Genomic DNA, 22,686 nt, shown 5'->3' with positions numbered 1-22,686 from the left:
CACCCGATGTTATCGACGCGTTCGTCGACTGAGAAAGTAGTGGAGGAGAGATTATAGCCTGTTCCTATGCTGCTCATTTCTTAAAGATCTTCAAAGAGATGTGTTTTTCGACCGGAAGCGAGTGATTCTAACTAAGATCGAGCTTGTTGTTCGAAGCAGGAGGGAATTCAGGTGGGAGTTGAAGGGGAAAGAAGAGAAGTAATTGAAGATAAAATAACTGTTCTCTTGACTGTGACGCGTGGCAATCGTTAGGGCAAATAATAATTAAAAATATCATGTAAGAGGTAACTGGTAGGTGCAATACTGTTCTCTCAACTACTTACACGTGTCAGCGGAATCGTGTGAAGATTAATTCCCACGGGATGAGGATTTGGCGGGAGTTGGAACCGCAACAGGTCGGGCTTTATCCTTCTTCAGGGATTCGAACAGAGACGAATTCAATGCTCTGCTGCTGAGCCAGTCTGATCCCGCTTACGAAGCCGCTTTTCTTTCCGACGATTCCTTGTGATTCGGCCAATCATTCTCCATCCTTCTCTCTTCGTCTTTCCTGTTCTTGCCAAAAATGCCCAGGCCGAGCCAGCTCAAAAGCTCCAATTCTTCGGGGGGTTCACATTTCCCCCAGAAAACAACGCTTTTCCCGTGCCCGGAGGCCCCAGATCGGTTGGATTTGCGCCCCTCCATTTACTACGCTTCCCGTCTTTCCCCAATCGAAATGACGCTTTCCTTGTTTCTCTTGTACCAGGTTCAACTGATGTTTTGATTACCCTTTTCTGGTAATTGTCTTGTCTCTCTCTGTATTTGCTCTGATTCGTTGCAGGTTTTTAATTTTCTGTGTTTGCGTGTTGTTTGGAGATCAGACGATATCTTCTTTGGGAATGAAGTTGATGAATGTGTATTTTTAGTTAATTACCCGCTTTTGATTCCATTTTGCGTTTTTTTACCCTTTCTTGTAAATTGTCTTGACTCTGTTGTTTGATTAGATTCATTTCAGATTATTTTTTTTTATGTTGCGTGTTGTTTGGAGATCAGATGACCCGGATTTTGAAGGATTTTTTTTTTGGGGGGGATAACTGTCCGCTTTTATTCTGTTTTACTTTCCCAATATTTCAGAGATAAGGTTGCGGCTCTACGGTGGGAGCATCCGTCAAGTTGCCTATCCATGTGTTCATCTGTTCTGCCTTGATCGTCGTGTTCGCTTTATTTTTCTCTTATCCTGGGTACTGAATCTTATCTGTTTGTCACTGTGGTTTTTATCCGGCCTTTGTTCGACTTTTCCGGCGCTAATAAGTTTACGAGTTTTACGCGTCTGGGTGTAACATGTGAAATCTGAGGAAAGTTTAATGTTTGAAGTCTGTACTACTTTTTGATGGTGATTACATTGGTTATGCCATTTTTGGAAAAGATTGTTTATGCAGAGGGATTGGATTATCTTAAGAGATGTAAAGAAAAAAACAAAGGCTTTAACGAGGGTGACATTTATCTGTCTGTTCATTTGACATGATGTTGTTGGAACTGTCACTTCATTCTTCCTGAAGATATTGACTCTGTGGTTTTGAATCTCTGAAGAAGTGATCGGGAAGAGATCACTGCTGGCAAAAAACAATGCGCAACGCTGTTGTCAAAGCTGGAGTTGGAGCCGCATCTGCTATATTTATCGCCAAATTGGGATTCTTCGATGGAACGGCGTTGGCAAGAGACAGATCGGAGATTGAACTGGTGAAGGAGAAAATTTTATCGAGGAATGGAATTGTGCCGAGCAGAGGAGAGCAGGAGCTCGCATTGTCTGGGAGCAGTTTGGAGAGACCTTTTGACATGCTCGTTATCGGAGGAGGTGCCACTGGAGCGGGAGTCGCACTGGATGCGGCGAGTCGAGGACTCCGTGTAGGACTGGTGGAGAGAGAGGATTTCTCAGCGGGTACATCGTCCAGGTCTACCAAGCTTCTTCATGGAGGTAGCGTTAGATGATACAAATTTTTTCTCTTCTTTAATGACTGAATATTTTTTAATCTAAGTTTCATGGTCAAATTAGGTGTTCGTTATCTGGAGAAGGCTGTGTTCAATCTCGACTATGGCCAGCTGAAATTGGTTTTTCATGCCTTAGAAGAGCGAGAAAGAGTTATTCGAAATGCTCCACATATATGTCATCCTTTACCAACTATGACTCCTTGTTATAGTTGGTTTGAATTAATCTACTACTGGGTGGGATTGAAGGCTTACGATCTTGTGGCTGGTCCCAGAATCTTGAGGTTATCTCGCTATTACTCCATTAAAGAGGCCCGTGATGTCTTTCCCACTCTTTCAGAGGAATCTAATGGCCGTAAGTTGAGAGGTGGTGTTGTTTACTACGATGGGCAAATGGATGATTCAAGGCTCAATATCAGTTTAGCTTGCACTGCTGCTTTAGCTGGAGCTTCAGTACTAAATCATGCAGAAGTGACATCTCTTCACAAGGATAAGAAAACTGGTCTCGTCATTGGCGCCCAAGTGCGAGACAAGTTGACAGGTATACTGTCATTATACATGTATCATTTATTCCTCTATGAATGGCATAAATGAATCCATGACAAATTGTTACAGATCTAAAGTTTCAAGCAGGTTAAGCTTTTTGAAACTTGGATGTTCTCGAGAAATTATTAACCATGAAAGCCAACTTCTCAATAGTTTTGCCTTCATGTAAGAGCCCAGTATTGTAGGTTAGTTTTGAAACTTTATGGTGATTTGGTGTGCATTAAGTTCATTTGTTTGCCTATGACTTATCTGTGATTGTGTCTAGAGAAAGATATCCATATATATGCCAAAGTAGTTGTGAATGCGGCTGGACCTTTCTGTGATTCTGTGAGACAGATGGCTGACAGTAGTGCTGCAAACATTATCTGTGCAAGTAGTGGAGCACATGTCGTGCTACCAGATTATTATGGTCCAGAAGGCATGGGCTTGATTGTTCCTAAAACTAAGGATGGTCGTGTGGTGTTTATGCTACCTTGGCAAGGGAAAACATTAGCTGGAACAACTGATTCAATAAGCAAGATAACTTACCTCCCACAGCCTCGTGAAGAAGATATTGATTTCATCTTGCAAGCAATCAGTGACTACCTGAATATTGAGGTATGATGCTCGGCATGCCTTGGCTGGTTCTGAAATTTTTGAGTGATTCATGCATGATATTTTGTTTCCCAGCTTTTTTCTTCGTCGTATCTGCAGGGGTCCTCACCTTCTATTACCGAAAAGTCCTGGAAGCTGGCTAATAACATTTTCATGGTTTAGTAGATTATCTTTTTTTTGAACTGTGAATAGCATTTTTTGAGCTGGCTAATAACATTTTTTCGTGGTTTAGTAGATTATCTTGATAACCACTAGAAGTTAGTCTCTACCTATGTTTAAGTATGATTGTTCCCTTGTCCTCTCCATGATTTGATCTCATACAGAAACAACAAGAGTTTACCTTCTTCATTATCTTGGTTGCTTTTAGGTTCGCCGCTCAGATATTCTATCAGCATGGAGTGGAATACGCCCCCTTGCTACCAATCCTTCAGCAAAGGACACTGCAAGCATTTCAAGGGATCATGTAGTGCATGTTGATTCCCATGGACTTGTCACCATTACTGGTGGAAAATGGACAACATACCGGAGGTAAGCTTTCATGCTCTTATCCATTGTAGAAAGAGCTATAAACAGATTGATTGCCTTATTTTCTTTCCCACCTCTGTTTCATTCTTTGACTACTTCGTATGTGAACAAGTATAATTGGAGATGCACCTTTTGTTCTGTTTTCTTTTCTTTTTTTTGGTGTTAAATTAAGATTGGAGATGCACTCTTATGGTCCTTGATGGAATTGGTAAGAAGAAAAGATATGGGAGTGATTAGAGTTTTCAAACCCCTCTCTCCTATTTATAGTTTAAATTATGAAAAATTGCATCCATGTCCCTACAGCCTATAAACCCTAGGAAATTACATTCTATAAGAAACAACTTTTCTAGAAAATAAAAATAAATTAAATTAAATCTAATCTTACCTTTCAACAGTCTTCTCAAACCTAGAGCATAGAGCTTCAGTTTGTTACACTATTTCTCTTAATTCACACACAAGTATAAAAAAGAAAATACAAAATGGTCTTCAACAAAAAATTGGTTTTAAACATATTTTTGGGCGTCAACAACTTCAAAATTTTTGGCTTTTGTGGTCTTTAGCTATTGGGCTTGTACTAGGCACATGTATTCTTCTTTCTTCCCTCAAATTGGGGAGTTATAAGTGGTTAATGGTCCCAACTTGAGCATAAACAAAATGACAACAGTAATCTTCTTCCTTCTCCTCCTTAATGACAGACTATCTTGAAGTGTTCTAAAAATAAATACTAAAAGTGCACAGTGATTCTGACAAAACTCATGTAAAAGGGTAAAAGAAATATGAGTGACACAAATACAAAAACTTTAAAACTGACGAAATGGATCTCAAATACAAAATAGTAATAATAATCACTAAGAAAGAAAAGCATATTGCTCAAAGGATGACTGCAGAAAACCCACCATAGGGAAAGAGGAAACGCATTTAAGGGCAATAAAAAAACCCACTTAAGACTACTTAAAATGTAAGAATGGAGAAAATAACCCATATATAGTAAAATAAGAAAACCAAGGAACTCAAAAAAAGGGACTGACACACAATTTCCAAAGCATGAGAAAAATTTTCTCGGCATAACATTTGAATCACACAAATGAAAAATCTGAACAGAAATAAAGAGTTCCAAAACCAAAAATAAGGAATTAGTCTAAAAAAAGGAGAGTCCACATAATAAGAGATGACACAGGAGGATTGAAATGAACATTAGTGCAGTAAACATGACGAATCAAAGATCATAACAGTAAGACACCACAATGATAAATGCACCAAAATTATTCATCAAAATAATCACATTTTTTTTTTTTGGAAATAGTGTTGAGTTATATTAGAAAAATAATCACAATTGATCAGCAATTTGAACAGAAAGATTAAATACTATGGAGAAAATAATACCTGCCCCCTCACAACTTCAACAGTTTCAGCATCATAACTAGATAGTCGCACAAACATTCAGATTCTGCCTCTTAAATCCAGACTACTTCTTTGTCCAACTCAAGCATCGGCTTTAAACCGAGCCCAGGTCAATGCAATGTTCACAATCACCTCATCTGTTCAGACACTTTTAACCGGCAGTTTTCTTTCTCAAAGTTGCAATATTGTGATGTTGTAAACAAGGTGGCAGCGGCAAGTGGGCAGCAGGTCTGTAAAAACAGAAAGGAAAGACAAAGCAGAAAGGACTTGCTCAGCTCGTGTGAAGCCTTTAGCATCTCAGACTTCACAACCAATTCTGCTCAAACCCATTCACTTCCTTAATTTTGCCCATACATATTCCGTGCCCATGGCTGACCGTTCCAGCATAGGCTGGATTTTCTTGTAGGTTTGACCTATTAATTTCTGAAGATAAGTGCTCAGCCCTAAGCAGATCATTCGGCCACATTAAGATCTTCTTGATGGCCAGACTTGGAAGAGATCAGCTGGGGAAAGTTCGGGATACACTTTGATGCGTGTGATAAAGGATGTGGGCATGAATGGAGGTGGTCTCTCACATTGGATGAATGGAGGTGGTCTCTCACATTGGATCTGTCCTAAAAGTTATTCCTCCGCCCTACAAGACGACCAAGTTAATAGCACAATTCGAGCAGAATTGACAAAAATTACAGCAACGGACTTTCCAACACTGATGAGAGACATGCGATTTGGATAGACCAGATTTGAGCTGCCTGTATTTCTGCTTCTTACGGATAGGAAGCTGGTGGCTGAAAGAAATGCAGGAGATGATTGATTTTGCTGGAAAATACAATAAAACGGACGATGTCAAAGTTATCCCGATGATTTATCTGAACACATCCACGGAACAGCTCGCCAAAGGAGATGTGAGATTGATATTGAAAATTCCTTGAGTTCTGCTCTGTTTCACTTCGCCTCCGAAAACTCTGTATCATGTGATAACAGCTGCTCTGAACCACTCTCGATCAAGGGAGAGCTTCGAACTAAAGCAACATTCGGTATTGTGACAAGCAATCGGGTCATCGCAAAATATTCCTAATTCCAGCTGAATTTCAAACAATACAAATCCTAAGGTACAAACTGGTCATAGCAGAGGAAGCCGAGTAGATATTGGAGGGAAGAGAACATGTGGGTCTGGTGCTGAAGAATAAAGAAGAGAAAGGAGACAGTTTTTTAAATTGGGGAGTTTGAACCAAACCATCAGGACGACAAACAGGATGAAGATGGTGATTCTAGTGCATAGTGCTAACAGGAAGACAAGTAAGCTGATAAAAGATTGAAGAAAAATAACAAAATACAGCCTAAACAATGAGAACAATAGGGAAAATTTGATTCATCGTCTCTGTGAATTGATGGCAACTCATAGACCTTGCTTTGATACTATATTGGAATTTACAGGAAGAAAAGATGTGGGAGTGATCAGGGTTTCCTGATATCTCTCCCCTATTTGTAATGTAAACAAATATAATAAACTACAACCATGTCTCTAATAAATTACATTTTACACGAAACAACTTCCCTAGAAGGTAAAATAAAAATTAAATAAACTCTAATTTAACTTCCAACAGTCCTAAAACGTAAATCGACTCTTAAAAGCTAGCTAAAGGTTTGGCCTAACCTTTTCAAGAAGCAAGATTGACAAGGAACTTGATTCTTCTATAACAATTGCATCCCTTTCTTGTAGATTGGCTCTTTTTGTTCCTTTTCCAACTCTGCATAGTGAAAGTGTAAACCAACCAATCTTTTTTGCAAACACTCATGCATTTTGGGTCTATTTATTAAAATATGCATATGTTGTATGCTGTGGTGTAATCTGCTGAAGCTAACCATTATATTTGTAGCATGTTTCAGATTCAGAAATTTGGAATTTTTCTATTTCTTAAATCCTGTGTTGTTCTTGGATTCTTATTTTTTTCCAGATTATTTGTGCTAATGCCAGTTTTGCAGCATGGCAGAGGATGCAACCAACGCTGCCATCAAGCAGGGGAAACTCAACCCATCCAATGGCTGTGTGACTGATCAGCTTCCTGTCATTGGGGCTTATGGGTGGAATCTATCATTTTATGCCGAGCTGGCTCAGTCATATGGGTACACGAGGAGAACCAGTGAAGGGAATATGGTGGCAGGGACAATAGACACAATTACAGCTAAATATCTCACTTCGGCATATGGGAGCATGGCCAAGCATGTCGCAGCTATAACACAGGTGCGAGGCACTATTCCATCTTTATTAAGATTGGTCTTTTGTAGTACATTTGCCTGTAGAAAGCCTGGCCAAGTCAAAATTAGCTTGGTCTTTTTTTTAAAAACTGCCTTTCAACTTGACCTAGTCTTTGCAAACTGTCCGTTTCGCTGATAATCTGTGCTTAGAAAGCTTTGTTGCCTCTAGAGAAGGGGGAAGGTAATGGGATTCGGAAGTGATGCTTGCCCTTATTGACCTGTATTTCACAAATGGCTGTAGGACTACTTTGTTCATGACAGGGCATTTTTGTCATCCAGTTAGAGTGGTTACTTTATTGACTAAGCCACAGGTCTTGTTTATTCTTTGTTGATTTCTGAATGCTATCCGCCTGTCTACTCTATTTGGTCATAAATCTGGTTTGAGTCTTGTTTATCTTTAGGCATATCCAATCAAAGCTTTTTAACAATCTAATGCAAGCTCCCCGTCCACAAAATTGCAGGAGGAACATCTTGGAAGAAAGCTTGCCCATGGCCACCCCTACTTGGAAGCAGAGGTAGCATACTGTGCAAGGAACGAGTACTGTGAAACAGCAGTCGATTTCATTGGCAGAAGAACAAGACTTGCCTTTCTGGATGCAAATGCAGCTTCAGAAGCTCTCCCACGAGTGATCGAAATCCTTGCAGCCGAGCATGGATGGAGTCAAGAAAGACGAATCCAAGAGATAAGTGAAGCAGAAGCCTATCTCCAAACCTTCAAAACTCGCCGACACGAAGGACCCCGGTGTCATGAGGATGAATGGCACCCTTGAAATAATTTAACTCTTGTTGATTCCTCCAAATTGAGTTGGTTGGAATCCAAGACTAGAACTCGAAAAAACCTAGAATAATATGGTATATAGAAGAGACGACGGATTATCGTGCCGGTGTAGTTTGGCTGAAAATAAATAGCATACTTGGGAGACTTCATGAAGGATCTCCAGCTTCTCTGTTTCTATTTACTTTTACCTGATTGTTTGCTCCGTTCAGCATTCCGAACCGGAAAAAGCTTTATTTTTCTCTGTTCCTCCCCTCTCGGATAGAAGCATGGATAGATGAGGAAAGTGACAATGAAAAGTACTGGTAATTTCCAAAGAAATTATGATTCGGCTCGATCCGATTCAGGAGACTGATGAAAGTCGGTCGACTCCTAACGCCATTCATTTCGATCGACGGCCGACGCAAAATCCTGGTTGGGCGCTCCACTTACGATGATTCGATCGTAGAATCTCCGTATAGGTACGGGCTCCTATCCTGATTCTGATACGAGCGGGTGGGCTGTCACCACGTGACGTGGTAAAATTAGCGGATGTGAGAGATGGGCGACTGGAAAGAAAAGCGCGGTGTCTTATCCTGGCGGGCGGGAGATAAGCGGAAGGACAGCTCTGTCCCATCTGCCGCTTATCACGTGGCGGCTGCACCCATCCCTGACAAAGTGAAATGGCCATTTTTTGTCGGTTTACGAAAGGTACGGATAGAGCCAGCTAGACGCTCCACGTGGTGGGCCCTCTGGCCAGGCTGGCGGTGTTGACTATTGACTCTTGGCAGGCACCTGGTTTTAGAATAAAAAATTTTAAAATAAAAAAATAAATTAATTTATTAATGAAGCTGCGTTCGTTCCCTAATCACTAAACTAAACACATGTCAATGTCTTTTGCAAGTGGAATAAGCATATCAATTTGATGATAGCCTATCAAGAATTATAATAATTAATTGATTTAGTTGAAATATTTTTATTATTTAATTCTTAAATTTATTTGGGTCCATTATACATCGAATCTTAATTTTTTTAATATTATAATTACTCGCCTAGATTTAATATAATTCTTTTAATAAAAAGTGGGTACAAACCACCAAATATTTGGTATTAAAAAGAGACAAGTAGGCAATTCTGACTCAGCTTCATCATAGAATAATCTTAATTTATTTAAATTATTTTTAATAATTATTATATTTACTTGTATTAGATTATTTAATTGAAGTATAAAAATACCCTAATTAAGTTCAAGCTTTTTGCTCCTAATATATTGGATCCTCATGGGGTCCACTCATGTTGCATGTAACATGGTCTTGTTAGATACTACTGATGTGGTCCACCCATGCTATAACATAGTCTTCTTAACTTATGCTAATAAGCATCTTTTTTGTTAATATCCCTTAATGTGATAAATAATTACCCTAACAATATACCTTATCCTCATCATTTTTATATATTTAAGATTATTCTAATGTCGGTAAATACAAGTCGGACCAACTTAATATGTGGTACAAAAATAACAGGAGAGTGGGGATGTAGTTATAGGTTCATTTATGTCGGTGCCACATAATTTATGTGAGCTACAACAACCACTTATGTGCATATTAACTAATTTTGGTCGGAATATATATTTATCTATCATTACGACATAAGGACAAAACTATGGTGAAGATGATATTAATAATAGCCAACTAACCTAATATTAAATATTTTTAAATATATTCCACTTAATTTAAGGGAATAACCTCACCTTGTAATCAAAGGGATAACCAAAATGGAGTAAAACTAGTCAACAAAAGTGACTATGAAAACTACCTTACACTCTTAAGTGATGGGACCTAAAGGACCCTTCTAATCTTTTGGATGGGTATGGTTCTTTTTGCCCATTTGTCCTATTTAGATTTGATCATGGATGGATAATGAAACCCTTATTTTTATTAAAAGAAATTCATAATTTTTCATGCAATTTTTTTTTTAAAATATATATTTGATGTTGAGTTTGTAACATATTGTTTATATTGTATTTGATACCATCAATTATACCCTAATTTATTTGTTTCTAATCTAACCCTTGTTTAATTATTTGATCAACTTTAAACTTTTGTAATTGTCTTTTTTTTTTTTTTGGGTCAAATTAAACAAATTAGGTAGTAGGTCGATTTGATATCGTGAACCACATTTTTTTTAGCCTTTAACCAAGTTGTCTACTAAAATAGCCAAATTGTCTGGACTAGTTTAGGAGTCAATTTGTCGAATTTTGAAATTATAAAAGTAGAGAGATATTGTGAATACTCACGTCTCCCTTTGTGATGGCAATGGAACATAAGAATGTCTATCTTTTTTTGTCAACAAATTGAAACTCATTCCCCCCTTTTGCAACTCTTTGTCAGACTTGGGTACCCAATATAATGCTCAAGGTGACAATCCATGTCTCCGTTGACTTGACACTATTCGAAACTTTAAACTTTTGTAATTGTCTTTTTTTTTTTTTGGGTCAAATTAAACAAATTAGGTAGTAGGTCGATTTGATATCGTGAACCACATTTTTTTTAGCCTTGAACCAAATTGTCTACTAAAAGAGCCAAATTGTCTGAACTAGTTTAGGAGTCAATTTGTCGAATTTTGAACTTGTAAAGTAGAGAGATATTGTGAATACTCACAATCTCCCTTTGTGATGGCAATGGAACATAAGAATGTCGAATTGTTTTTGTCAACAAATTGAAACTCATTCCTCCCTTTTGCAACTCTTTGTCGATGGGAATCCTAAGCTTACAAAAGCAAATAGAGCCGACTTGGGTACCCAATATAATGCTCAATGTTGACTTGACACTATTCGAAATAATCTTGTTTAATTATAAAGGCCGAGTTAGATTAAGGGAAGTATCATTGATAAGAGTATCAAATTTGCGAATGTTACACACAACTTCGACATCTAAAGTTTCAATTTATTTGGAGTAAAAGTGGACAAAGCTCAATAGTTACAATTTTGTTACTAGAGGAAGAATCTATAAATTGGAATGTTATACCTAACTTTTTGTTAGGTAACCAGTTTGAGGAAACCATGTCACTATTGTTGCTTCCAAGTATATTAAAGAAGAGAAAAAGTGGTCTTTGGTCATATTGTCAAGTTCATGAAAGTGTGACAATTTGTGAAACTTGGGTTTGTTTCTTTTGTCTTCTTCTTTGGTGGGATCTCTTCTTTTGTGATGCTAAAGTGGGGAAAAGAAATCATTCTTTCTCCCAAAAGGGAACTCAATTTCAAAATAATTGACTTGAATTCTTCTAGTTTTTGGGTTCTTAAAAGAATTTTAATAGAATTAGTTTTGATCAACCATTTAATACATACCCAAGTAGATATATTAATTGAGCATTTCATAAATCTAATAAATCATAATATTACTCTTATAATCTATTTTCTTTGGTTTTTATGTCACAATTAATAGTACCTCCTTACATGTTGTATTTCCAATCGGATATCGTACCTATAAATTTTATATATGATACGTACTATATTTTTATAAGGCGTATTATAATATATAAAATATTTTTTTAAATATTTAAATCAAGGTAAACCTATTTAAGGGGAGGGGGTCCTGTCAGACTCCTTATCGACTTAGTCGTTATACAAATATAACCTATATAGCCTGATATACATATTTCGTCGAATTTTGATAGTGTATCAAGCTTTAAGATACTAGATCCATAATATCGACATGTTCCACCCCTATAAGTACACATGTGTATCATAGGAATACGGGTATTTTCACATATATATATATATATATATATATATATATATATATATATATATATAATATAATTTAAAATGGAATTTTATGAATTATATGAAATTTTAAAATTGGTAAAAATCAGCTATTATTATTTTTTAGCTACCTACTATTTGGTCATATATATTGTGTGTACAGTACAAAAATGGGATACGCGTAGGTTTATACGCCATGCGGTAGACGGAGCCGCTTTGTCGTGGCGGTTATTATTGAGAAGCGGCCAAGATTGATTTACCAAGCCGAGCGACGTCACCCCCGCCCGCCAGGTACCAGACATGGCTGTACTTGCTCCGTGTTACGGACGCGGGCCCCACTACTCATCTGTCCACGTGGTGGGTCCATTTTCCGATATTCTTCACATTATTTATTTTGTTTATTTTTTAATGGGTGGCTTCGTGTCTTCGACTCCGATAAATGCTTCGAAGGCTAATTCGGCGCTGAAGCCGAGGCCCTATGGAAGCGAGTACCTAATTTAGAAACCTAATGCCTAATTTTAATGGATAAAATAATTAAATTATAGACGTATGAGAAAAGTTAAATAAATTATTAAATTTTAAAAATAAATAATAAATTAGGGATAGAGTGATAACAGCTAGCCAATACACCCAAAAAACCGATATGGTAGGTATGAAAAGCTACCGCCTACAAGAGTAGACGGAACCACTCTGACATAGAGGTGGTGAGTTTATAAATTATATGGAGTCAGTAATAAATAGAATATATGTTTAATATTATGTAAAATTATTAAATAAAACAATCTAAATGGTCTGAATTAAATAACCATTTAAATACTAATTTTATTATGTTAGTAATTCTAATTTAGCAAATTTCTTTGACTTAAATATAATAACAAGGTACTTGTATGTCTGTTATTAATATATATATATATTGATACTTTAAACTTTGAAGGATTATACGGGTGGATTTTAAGAAGCATACGTGCATGCACAAAAGCCTTTAGTTTCCACATGGTGGTAGTAAATACAACTAACAAAGATTTGGGAGAGTATTCATCTTAAATGCGCATATATGTCTCTTATGTGGTCCGTGTGGTCCGTTTTTGTACCATAAGATGTCATGGTTCATAGGTATATACAAGGAAACCTTTAATTTTGCTCAATTGTGTGATTAGTATGTACAACAATTTGAAATATATGTCGGGGTATTTCGCTTTAAATGCATGCTACATTTACCTTGGAAAAATTGGGGTCAATCGACTCCATATTTATTTATGTTATATTGTAAGTTAAAAGACTTAACAACGATCGATAAATGTTGAAATATTTTAGATGAACAAAATATTTCTTTTTTTTAGTTATATTTATAATATGATTAAAATTACCCTCTAAATATGAATTATTTTTCTAATTTTTGTCCCCTTGAAAAAGTATCCAACACATTTGTTCTCTCTATCAATAAATTTTGTCATTATAACAAAATTAAATTCCAGCGCAAGTTTACAGCTCGAGCCGGCTCATCTCAAGCCTAAGTAGAGCCAAATTAATTCTTAAAAAAAACATTTACACTGTGGGCCCCGCTGAGAACCAGAGGCTGTTACATGCCCACCTACGGGCGGGTCCCACGTACGATCGTGTAGAGTCCCAGTGGTCGTCATCCTCGTCTTTGTTTTTTCTTTCCTTCTATGAAACCAATTCCTGAGTAGCAGACTATAAATAAGCCCCTCGGGAAACCTTTTTTTCGTACTTCCTTTCCCTATCGTTCCGCTTTTCCTCAAAACACCTCTGAGACAAAAGCGCCCTTCGCCCTTTTTCCCATTCTCAGCAGCGATTTTCCAAGGTTAGTGTTTTTGCTCCTTTGTTTTTTTTTTTTTTTTTTTTTGTTTTTAGGATTGTTGGCTAGCTCCAGTTTTGTGCGATTTGTCAGGTTTTACTTTGTTTCTGGATTCTGGGTTTTTTTTTTTTTTTTTAAAATCTCTGTTGCGGATTTGCAGGGTCGTGATCTCTTTGCATGGCAGTGGGTTTACTTTCTTATGACATCTCCGATCTCTGCCTGGGAAAACCGGCGATCAAATCGCTGCCTAGCTCTGCTACCGTCGGCGACGCGCTTTCCGCGCTGAAGAAGACCGGCGAGCATTACCTCAGCGTATGGGACTGCAACCACGAGAAGAAAACTGAGGGCTCCGGGGACTGCCGCTGCGTCGGCAAAGTTTGCATAGTCGATGTTGTTGTTTACCTCTGCAGAGAGGATAATTTATCCGATCCGGCTGCTGCTTTCCAGGCACCCCTCTCCCTCCTCCTCCCGGAGGTCCCGGGCCTCGTCCGGCATGTTGAGTCCAACTGCAGGTAAGCTTTCTGGCCTTTCCACTCTGTATAATCATACAGGCCTCGATATTTCGTTGCTGTTTTTTGGTTCTTCTCTCGAATATTCGATCTCTGTACTCTTTAATGAAAATTTCCTTTTCGATGATGTCCCTTTCTTCTGTTCGGAAAATCGTTGCTTTTTTTTTTTGTTTGGTTCTTATTTCGATTATTCGATTCCTATATGGAATTCGATCGTGAATATGTCACTGTTCATCCTTTCTACCGAGCTAATTTCAGTAAAACCTATTTCTCTGCTGGAATATCGTTTCTCCTCTACCCCTGATTTTTTCTGCGAAGTCCCGTCTCTCCCACTGTATCTGTTTTCGTGTGATTTTTAAATTCCTTTTTTTTTTTTCTTTTTTTGATCGACCTGTTCTGACATTCAATGGCGTTAGAAGTCGAAACCGTCGAATTGATCAGTTATAACTAATCACCAATTTCGCCAGTAAAACAATCCTTTTCCAGGTTATTGACTGGAGGAGTTTTCATTCCATCTTCTACTTGTTGTTGTTGATTTATGACGAGTAATTTGGAACTGGTTTTCTGTCTTGCAGTTTACTGGAAGCTCTGGACTTAATCCTCGACGGTGCCCAAAATCTGGTTGTTCCGATACAAACCCGCCGGAAAAAGCAGCCCAAAAGCCACCTCTCGCACGCGCACGGTCGGGAATTCTGCTGGATCACGCAGGAAGACATAGTCCGTTTCCTCCTCAACGGCATCGGCCTCTTCTCTCCCATCCCCGCCCTCTCCATCGATTCCCTGGGCATCATCCGGTCCGATATCCTAGTTGTTGGGTACCACGACCCCGCCGTCTCCGCCGTGGACTCCATCGCCCTCGCGCACGCCGAACAGACATCCGTCGCGGTGGTCGCCCCGGACGGTACCCTCATCGGCGAGATATCTCCCGCGACCGTCGCCGCCTGCGGCGAGACGGTGGCGGCGGCCATACTAGCGCTATCAGCAGGGGACCTGATGTCGTACATCGACTGCGGTGGACCGCCGAGTCACCTCATCTGGGCAGTGAAGGCGAGGCTGCGGGAGCAGAACCTGGAAGGGATGATGGAGCTGCTGGGGGAGCTCTCCTACGGGTCGTTGTCGTCGTCGGACGACGAGTCGCCGGCTCCCGGCGGTGCGGAGTCACCGATGGGTCCCCTGCGGACGACGCGGTCGATGCGGTCGAGGATGGTGAGAAGATCGGAGGCGATAGTATGCCAGAAAGGGAGCTCCCTGGTGGCGGTGATGATCCAAGCGCTGGCGCACCGGGTGAACTACGTGTGGGTCGTCGACGACGAGTGCGGGTTGGCGGGAATCGTCACGTTCTCCGACGTTTTGATGGTTTTCCGGGAACATTTTCAGGCGTACGAGTAGACAATGAGAAGCGAACAAAACGGGGGGACTGCTTTGTGAATATCTTAGAGTTCTCTTTATCCAAATATACGTTTCTCTGGAAAAAGGGAAATTAGACGAGAAAATTCCGAAATCGTCGAAATCCTTCTTGTACTGCATTTGTCTAAGAGTTATCTATAAACGGGAAATGTGGGTTCTCTCCGGCAAGAGAGACTTTCTGAAACAAACTCAAGAAAAGAAAAAAATTTGAGTATTATCTTCGTAGCACATCTCTCTGCAGAGCATTTGTTTTTCAGATCTTTAATTCCCCTTTTTCAATACTTTCAGATTTTAAAGGTTCATACTAAGGGTAATAGCCAAACCTGCTACATATATATCATCATCAGATTTACTCTCCTGAGATTTACTCTTTCTTACATCCCCAATGTTATCTCCAAGATATATGCCCGTTCGTATATAGATCTCAGATTTTACCAACTCTGGTTTTAAAATAGGGGTTGCAAAATGATTCAGGCGTCTACTTGGAAGTATTTAAAGGTTTTAAGATAGGGGTTACAGCAACCATCTTTGATTCAAGCAAACGGGGAGACGTTACAGTTCCCTTAGTCAATACTCTTCCAAATTATTTATTGGGGCACAATCAAATCTGTAACAAACCAACTAATAAAAGGGGAGTTATGTTTAGAGTCGGAACAAGTTACTTCTGTGACGGTTATAGAGTTATTCCTGATAAACAGTATAAGAAATAAATGCGATCACAAGTTTATGAAAGATAAAAACAGCTTCAATGAATGTGAGATTATTGGAATTAATTAAGAGGAAAGCATTTCACTCAAAATCCTACAGCCTTAATCAACAGTTAAATCTTTGATAATAAAAAAAAAAGTGTTATAAAGAGAGAAGTTGCAAATATAACAGAAGGTTGTTCTTTATACCTTTCTACTTCTGGCATTTAATCCCAGGAGGAGACCTTCACATCAGTTTACAGATGCTAAAAAACACTAAAGTTTCTCCATATGGTGATGAAGAAAGCATTTCACTCTTCTGCTTTTTTCTACGCGCTTTCTGCTTCAACAGCAGTAGCCTCCCTCATCTGTAAGACTATTTCAGTTGGTTTCAGGCATCCTCTTAATGATTCATGTCCGAGTTGGGCCCTTTCGTTGTCTCCAAATCCAAAGATCAGCCCTTTGTTGGTGACTGCCACTGTATGGTACAGACCAGTGCTTATCTGAGAAATGTGGTGGGTCTTCAGGCTATCCAGAATTTGAGGCTTTGTCACCTTGTCCGAGGTGCCTCGGTCTGGAAAGCCTAAGCTTCCGAAGCCCATCCATCCACATGCACACACAGAGCCGTCATCCAAGAGGAAAAAGGTCTTCCTCTTTCTTGCACAGACCTGTGTATTTGTCAGTTACCAAACCCTCCGTGAGCAATAGCAATTCTTACCACATGACTTTATATGACTTGAAGCATATTAACCATACCAAAACAGTATGAAAGAGAGAGGAACAATCATGCAATATTGAATGAAACAATACTCCTACGTAAACTTGAAAACATTCAGAGACCAACAAGACTTGTATGGATTGGAACCATCCTTAAAAGTTATCTCCAGATCTCATTTTTTATAAAAATCTAGATAATATATAATTAAACTTTAACAGTTTTTACAAAGTTAAAATGAAGAACATAATTTTGGTAAAATTATCCCCTTACACTTCAAGTTAAAGAAAAAAAAAACACTAATCACTAACTAGCTTGTGTTCTCTTGATTATTTCCCCATCCTAATGCATGTTTACAACAACAACTAATAATAAAGACAGAAATGAAAGCTTAGACATTAAGGGAGTACCTGAACTGCAAGGTAGCTGCTAAGGCTGGTTAATAAAGCTGGACTAGTCTTGTCATTTTCATCTCCATGTCCAAGAGCACCACAGTAGCCTTTGCCCCATGTATAAACCTACGGACACCATACAGGTAGTTGAGTGTCACTCATTAAGAAGAGAAGGCTGAGATGGTAGCACATAACAGAAAGTCTACACTATTCTCACTATGAATTTTAAGAAATTAATTTATTCTAATATTAGACATGGAATTTCCAGATCGGCCAATATGTTACCCCCCCCACCCCCCCCTACACACACACACACACGAATGGGCATATTGGATACGTACACCTAAATCCTATATGTATCAGCCGATATGCTCCCTGTATCAGCCGATACACTCTCTGTATTAGAGGAGCACACACAAAAAAAAAGTTGCACTAAGTTCTTTAGGAAGTTTCTAAGGTTCACAGATGTGCTCCCCGAATCAGCCAACAATCGAATAGCAAGTGAAAATACAAGATGGCTGATGACTACAGAAACTTACCAATCCACTGGAGTCAAGGGCAACTGCATGTTCATCTCCAGAAGACACACGAACTACATGGATGTTCTTCCTCTTGAAAGATAGGATAGCACGAGGATGAAGTTCATTATGCTGGTCTCCATGACCTAAACAAAAGTTGGTTCCTGAGCCAAATGAATAAACAGTTCCATCACTACTAACAACTAAGGTGTAACTTGCACCCGCTGCTATCTGAACCACGGACCCAAGCCCTTCAAAATGCTCAACAATTTTAGGAGTGGGCCTGTCTAATGTATCACCAAGACCAAGCTGGCCATGGGTGTTAGTTCCACATGTGTACACGTGACCTTCCCTTGAGAGAAACACGGTAAAACTGAGACCCGTCGCAACCTGAGAAAAAGAAAAGTGTGAACATGAAAATCAGAAAACTGAGTATGTTTCAAAGACAACAGGATCAATCACCAAAATACGCTCATTTCTCACTGAAAGGGTGTTTGTGATCAAAGAGACAAGCAAATCAACAGCAGCAAAACCTTTGTATTAAGGTTCAAGCTTGTAAGGAAGCAATTATGTCTTTTAGCATTTCCTCCTTTTTTATTTAAAAAAAAAATGCAGCTGGGTTTGCTTGTAGTGATAACTAGAGCCATCTGACTCCAACACAGTCAGGACAAGGCTCTGATGATGATGATTGATAATTAGACCTAAAAACTTGAACAGATTCAAATGTCTCCCGCAGACTTCAAATTTGATATAGCCTACGAACTTCAGATACAAGATTGGGCACCTGAAATGGAATTTGAATGCAAATATATTTGTCCTCTATCTGACCTATTTACAGGCCGAGAAACAAATGTTAGAATAAGTGAAACCGAGATGATCATAACATGACCAAAGATCTAGAGACAGAATTGACCATAAAATGGGAATAAATACAGATATCATACAACAAGTTAACAAGCAATGTCTAGTTTAGTTGTATAACAAGCAATGTCCAGTTCAAAGTAGAACAAATTTTAAAAGAAAAAACTACCGATACCAAAAATGAAAAATTACTTTGTTGTTAAATTGGAGCAAGACACTAGTTCAAATGTCAAATATCTTTGGGATAACTTTTCAAAACAAAAAAAAAAACTTGAGACAAATTATTTAGTTCAGTTACTTTTGTGTCCAAACTCCAAGTCTTGTTAAAATGTATTACTGACATGGCAAGAGTATCGGGCATAAATCTTAGATGACATACCTGCTTACAAGGAATCCCAGCCAATGCCTCAACACGCATAGGCCTGAAAATTGCACGGCCCACCTCCCCATGACCGCAACAAAATGATGAATTATCTCCACAGGTAAAAACCTAAGTAGAAACAACAGAAATCAAAATAAGGACAATCACTTTCCAGATTGCAAATGTAATTTAACAACATTTAGAATATTATGGCATGTCAAACCTCTCCAGACTGCATAACAAAAGCTGCATGGTTGTGGGAAGCAGAGACATGAACTACACGTGATAAAGATGGAAACTTGACTAGTGAAAAGTTATCACATCGCGTATTATCGGGACCATGACCAAGAGCTCCACATATACTTGAACCACAAGAGTAAACTTCAGAATCATGAATCAAGAGAGTATGGTACCTTCCTGTAGTAATCTGCATCTGCTGACAAGAGGATTTACTTTATTCAGTGACCACAGGGAAATATAAAATGCAAATTGTTCATACATTTGAACTATCATTTGGATCACCTTCTAAATGAGGTAAAAAAAATACAGTCACAAAGACAAGAAACTTGATTCCAGACATTTATTTCGATATGCTTACAAGAAACGCATTAAAGTATGCATAAAATATGAACAGGAAAATGGGCTTCGTTTTGGACCAGCAACAAGTAGATGATAAACAATATGAAAAGAAAGTAAAGAAATCTTCAACTGAAAATTGTTAAAAACTTCCAAATTTCTTTAAAAAGGGAAACATAATAAATTTTTAAGCATCTCTAGCATTAATGTCAGATGGGACTGTGTTCTGCATTGCATAAAATCAGTAGGATGGGCCTTTGGAGGTTTCAACTGAGAAGTCCAAGGTTCAAGTCTCACTAGGCTGTAGGTCCCCCCCCCCCCCCCCCCCCCCCCCCCCCCCCCCCCCCCCCCCCCCCCCCCGAAGAAAAAAGAAGAAGGGTGAGGGTGCATATGATGACATTGTTGCGAAGATGTCTTCTTGTGAATCATATGCAATATGATATCTAACCCTCTGAATCTATTTTGACATACCCTGCAATGTTTGCCTCTTGGTTTAACACTACAGGAAATGTAGCTAAACGCCTCTTTTGGTTGGAAAAACTTTATTGAAGTGGACAAGAAATCTAGTTTACTCCAAACAACTACCTGTTATACCAATAACAAACTTTTTTTTCACCAAAAAGGTACTCAACTGCTCTTAAAGAAACTGCGCCATAAAGTATGAAAAAAAAATCCCCCATTAAAGGAGCAATGATCAAAAACTCTCAGAAACCACCTTAATGAAAAAATCATTTCTCAAATCTTATAAAGAGGCATCTTCCTAACAATAATGATAACACATCCTCCTAGCAACCACATTATTCCTCAGTGCAGAAAGGTCTCTTTGCAAGTGAACTTTCTTTAAAAATTTATATTTCAAGAGGAGTTGCTCATAGGTATCTCCTCGCAAAAGGCATCTCAGCAAGGGGCAAAATCAACCTTCTCTACCAAAATATTCCTCCACAGTACAGGTTATGGATTTAAACTGTAGCTACAATTTTCAATCTCAAATAGAAGCAACTGCATTTCTGGAAGGTAACTCTTTTAGGCAAGTCTACAAATAACAAGTACCTTTTATGGTAATAGATAACATACAGAAACACAATCGAATCGAAGTTCAATGGAGTCATCCACATGAAATTTAAAAAATTTAGAAGCCAACAAATAACTATTCCTGGCAAAGAAGATAAAGCTTTAATACATGAACTAAATGGGTAACCAGAAGCCATCTCATTTAAAACAGGTAGCTTAAACTAAATTCACACTCAATTTGAAGTTTTTCTTGTACTTAAATTTAATATGTAGTTAATATTGAACTCTTTCAAACGAAAATTAAAATACTACATGTATTTGATGTGACTCCTAAACAAGATGAGAACGTACAGAATTAGTAAAAATCAGCAGATTGGACAAACATGTCCACCGAATCTAATAGAAAGACAGCATGAAAAAGGTAGAGAAGACTAGTTTTGAAACTCTGACAGCAATATCAAAGAAATAGTACATTGCCTGCTGATGTCTCGACAATCCCACATGAGCGTTCTACTGACTGCAAGAATCGTAGCACCCGCTTCCAGATTCCACCACACCTATCAAAGAGTTCCTTTTGGGCATTTGGAGGCAGACAAGAAAATATCGAATGAGCCTTGCAGAGTTCAAATGCTGCAAATTCAGCCATGGATGGGTACTTCAGAGGGTACAACCCATGACAACCCCGAAACATCCGACAGGAACTTTCCAGAGAGGCAAGATCAGCCGCACATAAGCAGCCTGAAGTCAAAATATCTAAAATCAAATGAGATGGCAATTCTTCAATTGAAAATGAACGGTTACGGTCTGCCATTTCAAAATCCTTTTCCTCTTTTCCGCAGGTGTGGAGCTCTGTCACCAGAAAAAAAAAACACCAACAGCTGTACCCGAGTCAATTGGATATCAGGAGGCTGAACCCAGGTGACTCTTTGTATCGAATTTTAGAGGGCATTAACGACAGAAAAGAAAAAGGCTTTAAATGCAGACAAATTGAATTCTGAAGCAAATTCTTAGGCTTCCGTATCAAAGAAACATCAGATGGATAATCCAGACCCGAACTAGAGGAACTAAGAGGTCGTTTTGAAGCAAAATCAGCAGGAATTTGATACAAAGGGAAGTAAAGAAGCATCTGAGGGAGAATCATACGCACAAAATTCACTGAAAACAAGACGACTCTACAAGAAGAAGCAAAGGCAAATTCAGATATTCACATTAACCGCACTAAGCAAACATTACCCCCTCCAATTCGATCAAATATTCCAATTTCTCAACCAAAATTCCCACAATTCGACCAGAAAAAGATCTAAAAACTGGTCTCCAATCAACTACCAGTGACAAAAAAGTCCAAAGATAAAAAAATTTCAACTAAAGACACAGACAATTCATACAAGTAAAGAAGTCAAAATGACAGGAAATACAGAAACCCTTGAATAAATAAGGCCCCTTTGAGCAAAATTCACATCCGACACAAGGAGAGGAAAGAAAGAAGCGTGGAAGTAAGGGAACTCAGCAACGATTGATCGGTGAAAAAGGCCAAACGCCCGTCCTTTTCCGCCGGCCGATCCCCACCTTTTCTGCCGAAAAAACCTGGATAACGAACATAAAATAGAAAAGCAAGCAGAAAGACGGAGAAAGACAGGCACAACAGTTGGCGATGAGAAATCTTCCACTACCGAGAGAGAGAGAGGAAAGCTTTTGTATTTAGGGCTTTGCCAGTGGCGACTTTTCCTTTCCGCCAAAACGAAAGCCGGAGAGAGAGAAATCCGTTTACAGTTGTCTAATGTAAGAAACACATCATTGGGGGTTCAGTAGCCGTTCATTAAGAGCGGACCCCTTTCCGTTTATGCATCTCGGCCGTAAACGTTTTAGATTGATTCGCGTCTAAGTATCTTGCTCGATGGCAGTTTTGTAATTTAACTAATTCAAGTTACCGGTACGATAACGACCGTAGGATCAAACGTGACGATCATTGGAAGTGTCCACAATACATTGGGAACTTTCTAGACGAATCTTTGTTAGGATTCTGGCATCTGTGA

The 22,686-nt window shown here is 38.7% G+C and overlaps 3 protein-coding genes across 5 annotated transcripts; 2 read left to right on the top strand and 1 right to left on the bottom strand.

Annotated features, from left to right (window-relative positions):
• The first annotated feature begins 465 nt into the window (after nucleotides 1-465).
• Nucleotides 466-8,229, top strand: LOC137944308 (glycerol-3-phosphate dehydrogenase SDP6, mitochondrial-like). Of its 2 annotated transcripts, none has more exons than XM_068789957.1 (7): nucleotides 466-773; nucleotides 1,570-1,951; nucleotides 2,030-2,503; nucleotides 2,774-3,105; nucleotides 3,470-3,630; nucleotides 7,012-7,270; nucleotides 7,746-8,229. In XM_068789957.1, exons 2-7 carry the CDS (start codon nucleotides 1,603-1,605, stop codon nucleotides 8,052-8,054), a joined length of 1,884 nt encoding a protein of 627 aa, XP_068646058.1. In that variant the 5' UTR covers nucleotides 466-773; nucleotides 1,570-1,602; the 3' UTR covers nucleotides 8,055-8,229. The 2 variants fall into 2 exon arrangements, with proteins under 2 accessions (XP_068646058.1, XP_068646057.1); XM_068789956.1 differs by having other exon boundaries at nucleotides 1,567-1,951.
• A 5,310-nt stretch (nucleotides 8,230-13,539) lies between these two features.
• LOC137944298 (CBS domain-containing protein CBSX5-like) lies at nucleotides 13,540-15,749 on the top strand. Its single transcript, XM_068789941.1, has 3 exons — nucleotides 13,540-13,623; nucleotides 13,778-14,129; nucleotides 14,702-15,749. Exons 2-3 carry the CDS (start codon nucleotides 13,795-13,797, stop codon nucleotides 15,513-15,515), a joined length of 1,149 nt encoding a protein of 382 aa, XP_068646042.1. The 5' UTR covers nucleotides 13,540-13,623; nucleotides 13,778-13,794; the 3' UTR covers nucleotides 15,516-15,749.
• A 586-nt stretch (nucleotides 15,750-16,335) lies between these two features.
• LOC137943937 (ultraviolet-B receptor UVR8) lies at nucleotides 16,336-22,406 on the bottom strand. Of its 2 annotated transcripts, none has more exons than XM_068789379.1 (6): nucleotides 21,126-22,406; nucleotides 19,290-19,502; nucleotides 19,085-19,195; nucleotides 17,866-18,234; nucleotides 17,345-17,452; nucleotides 16,336-16,887 (listed from the first exon to the last, which is right to left on the bottom strand). In XM_068789379.1, the coding sequence occupies exons 1-6, from the start codon at nucleotides 21,462-21,464 to the stop codon at nucleotides 16,549-16,551; spliced, it is 1,479 nt and encodes a 492-aa protein (XP_068645480.1). In that variant the 5' UTR covers nucleotides 21,465-22,406; the 3' UTR covers nucleotides 16,336-16,548. The 2 variants fall into 2 exon arrangements, with proteins under 2 accessions (XP_068645480.1, XP_068645481.1); XM_068789380.1 differs by having other exon boundaries at nucleotides 19,290-19,499.
• Nucleotides 22,407-22,686: the final 280 nt, after the last annotated feature.

The sequence above is a fragment of the Aristolochia californica genome, unplaced genomic scaffold, assembly GCF_029961685.1.
Source record: "Aristolochia californica isolate CCGP_79_NKW_82.1479 unplaced genomic scaffold, dmAriCali1.0.hap1 SCAF_11, whole genome shotgun sequence".
Classification (NCBI taxonomy): domain Eukaryota; kingdom Viridiplantae; phylum Streptophyta; class Magnoliopsida; order Piperales; family Aristolochiaceae; genus Aristolochia; species Aristolochia californica.
This window is presented reverse-complemented; position numbering and strand designations above follow the sequence as displayed.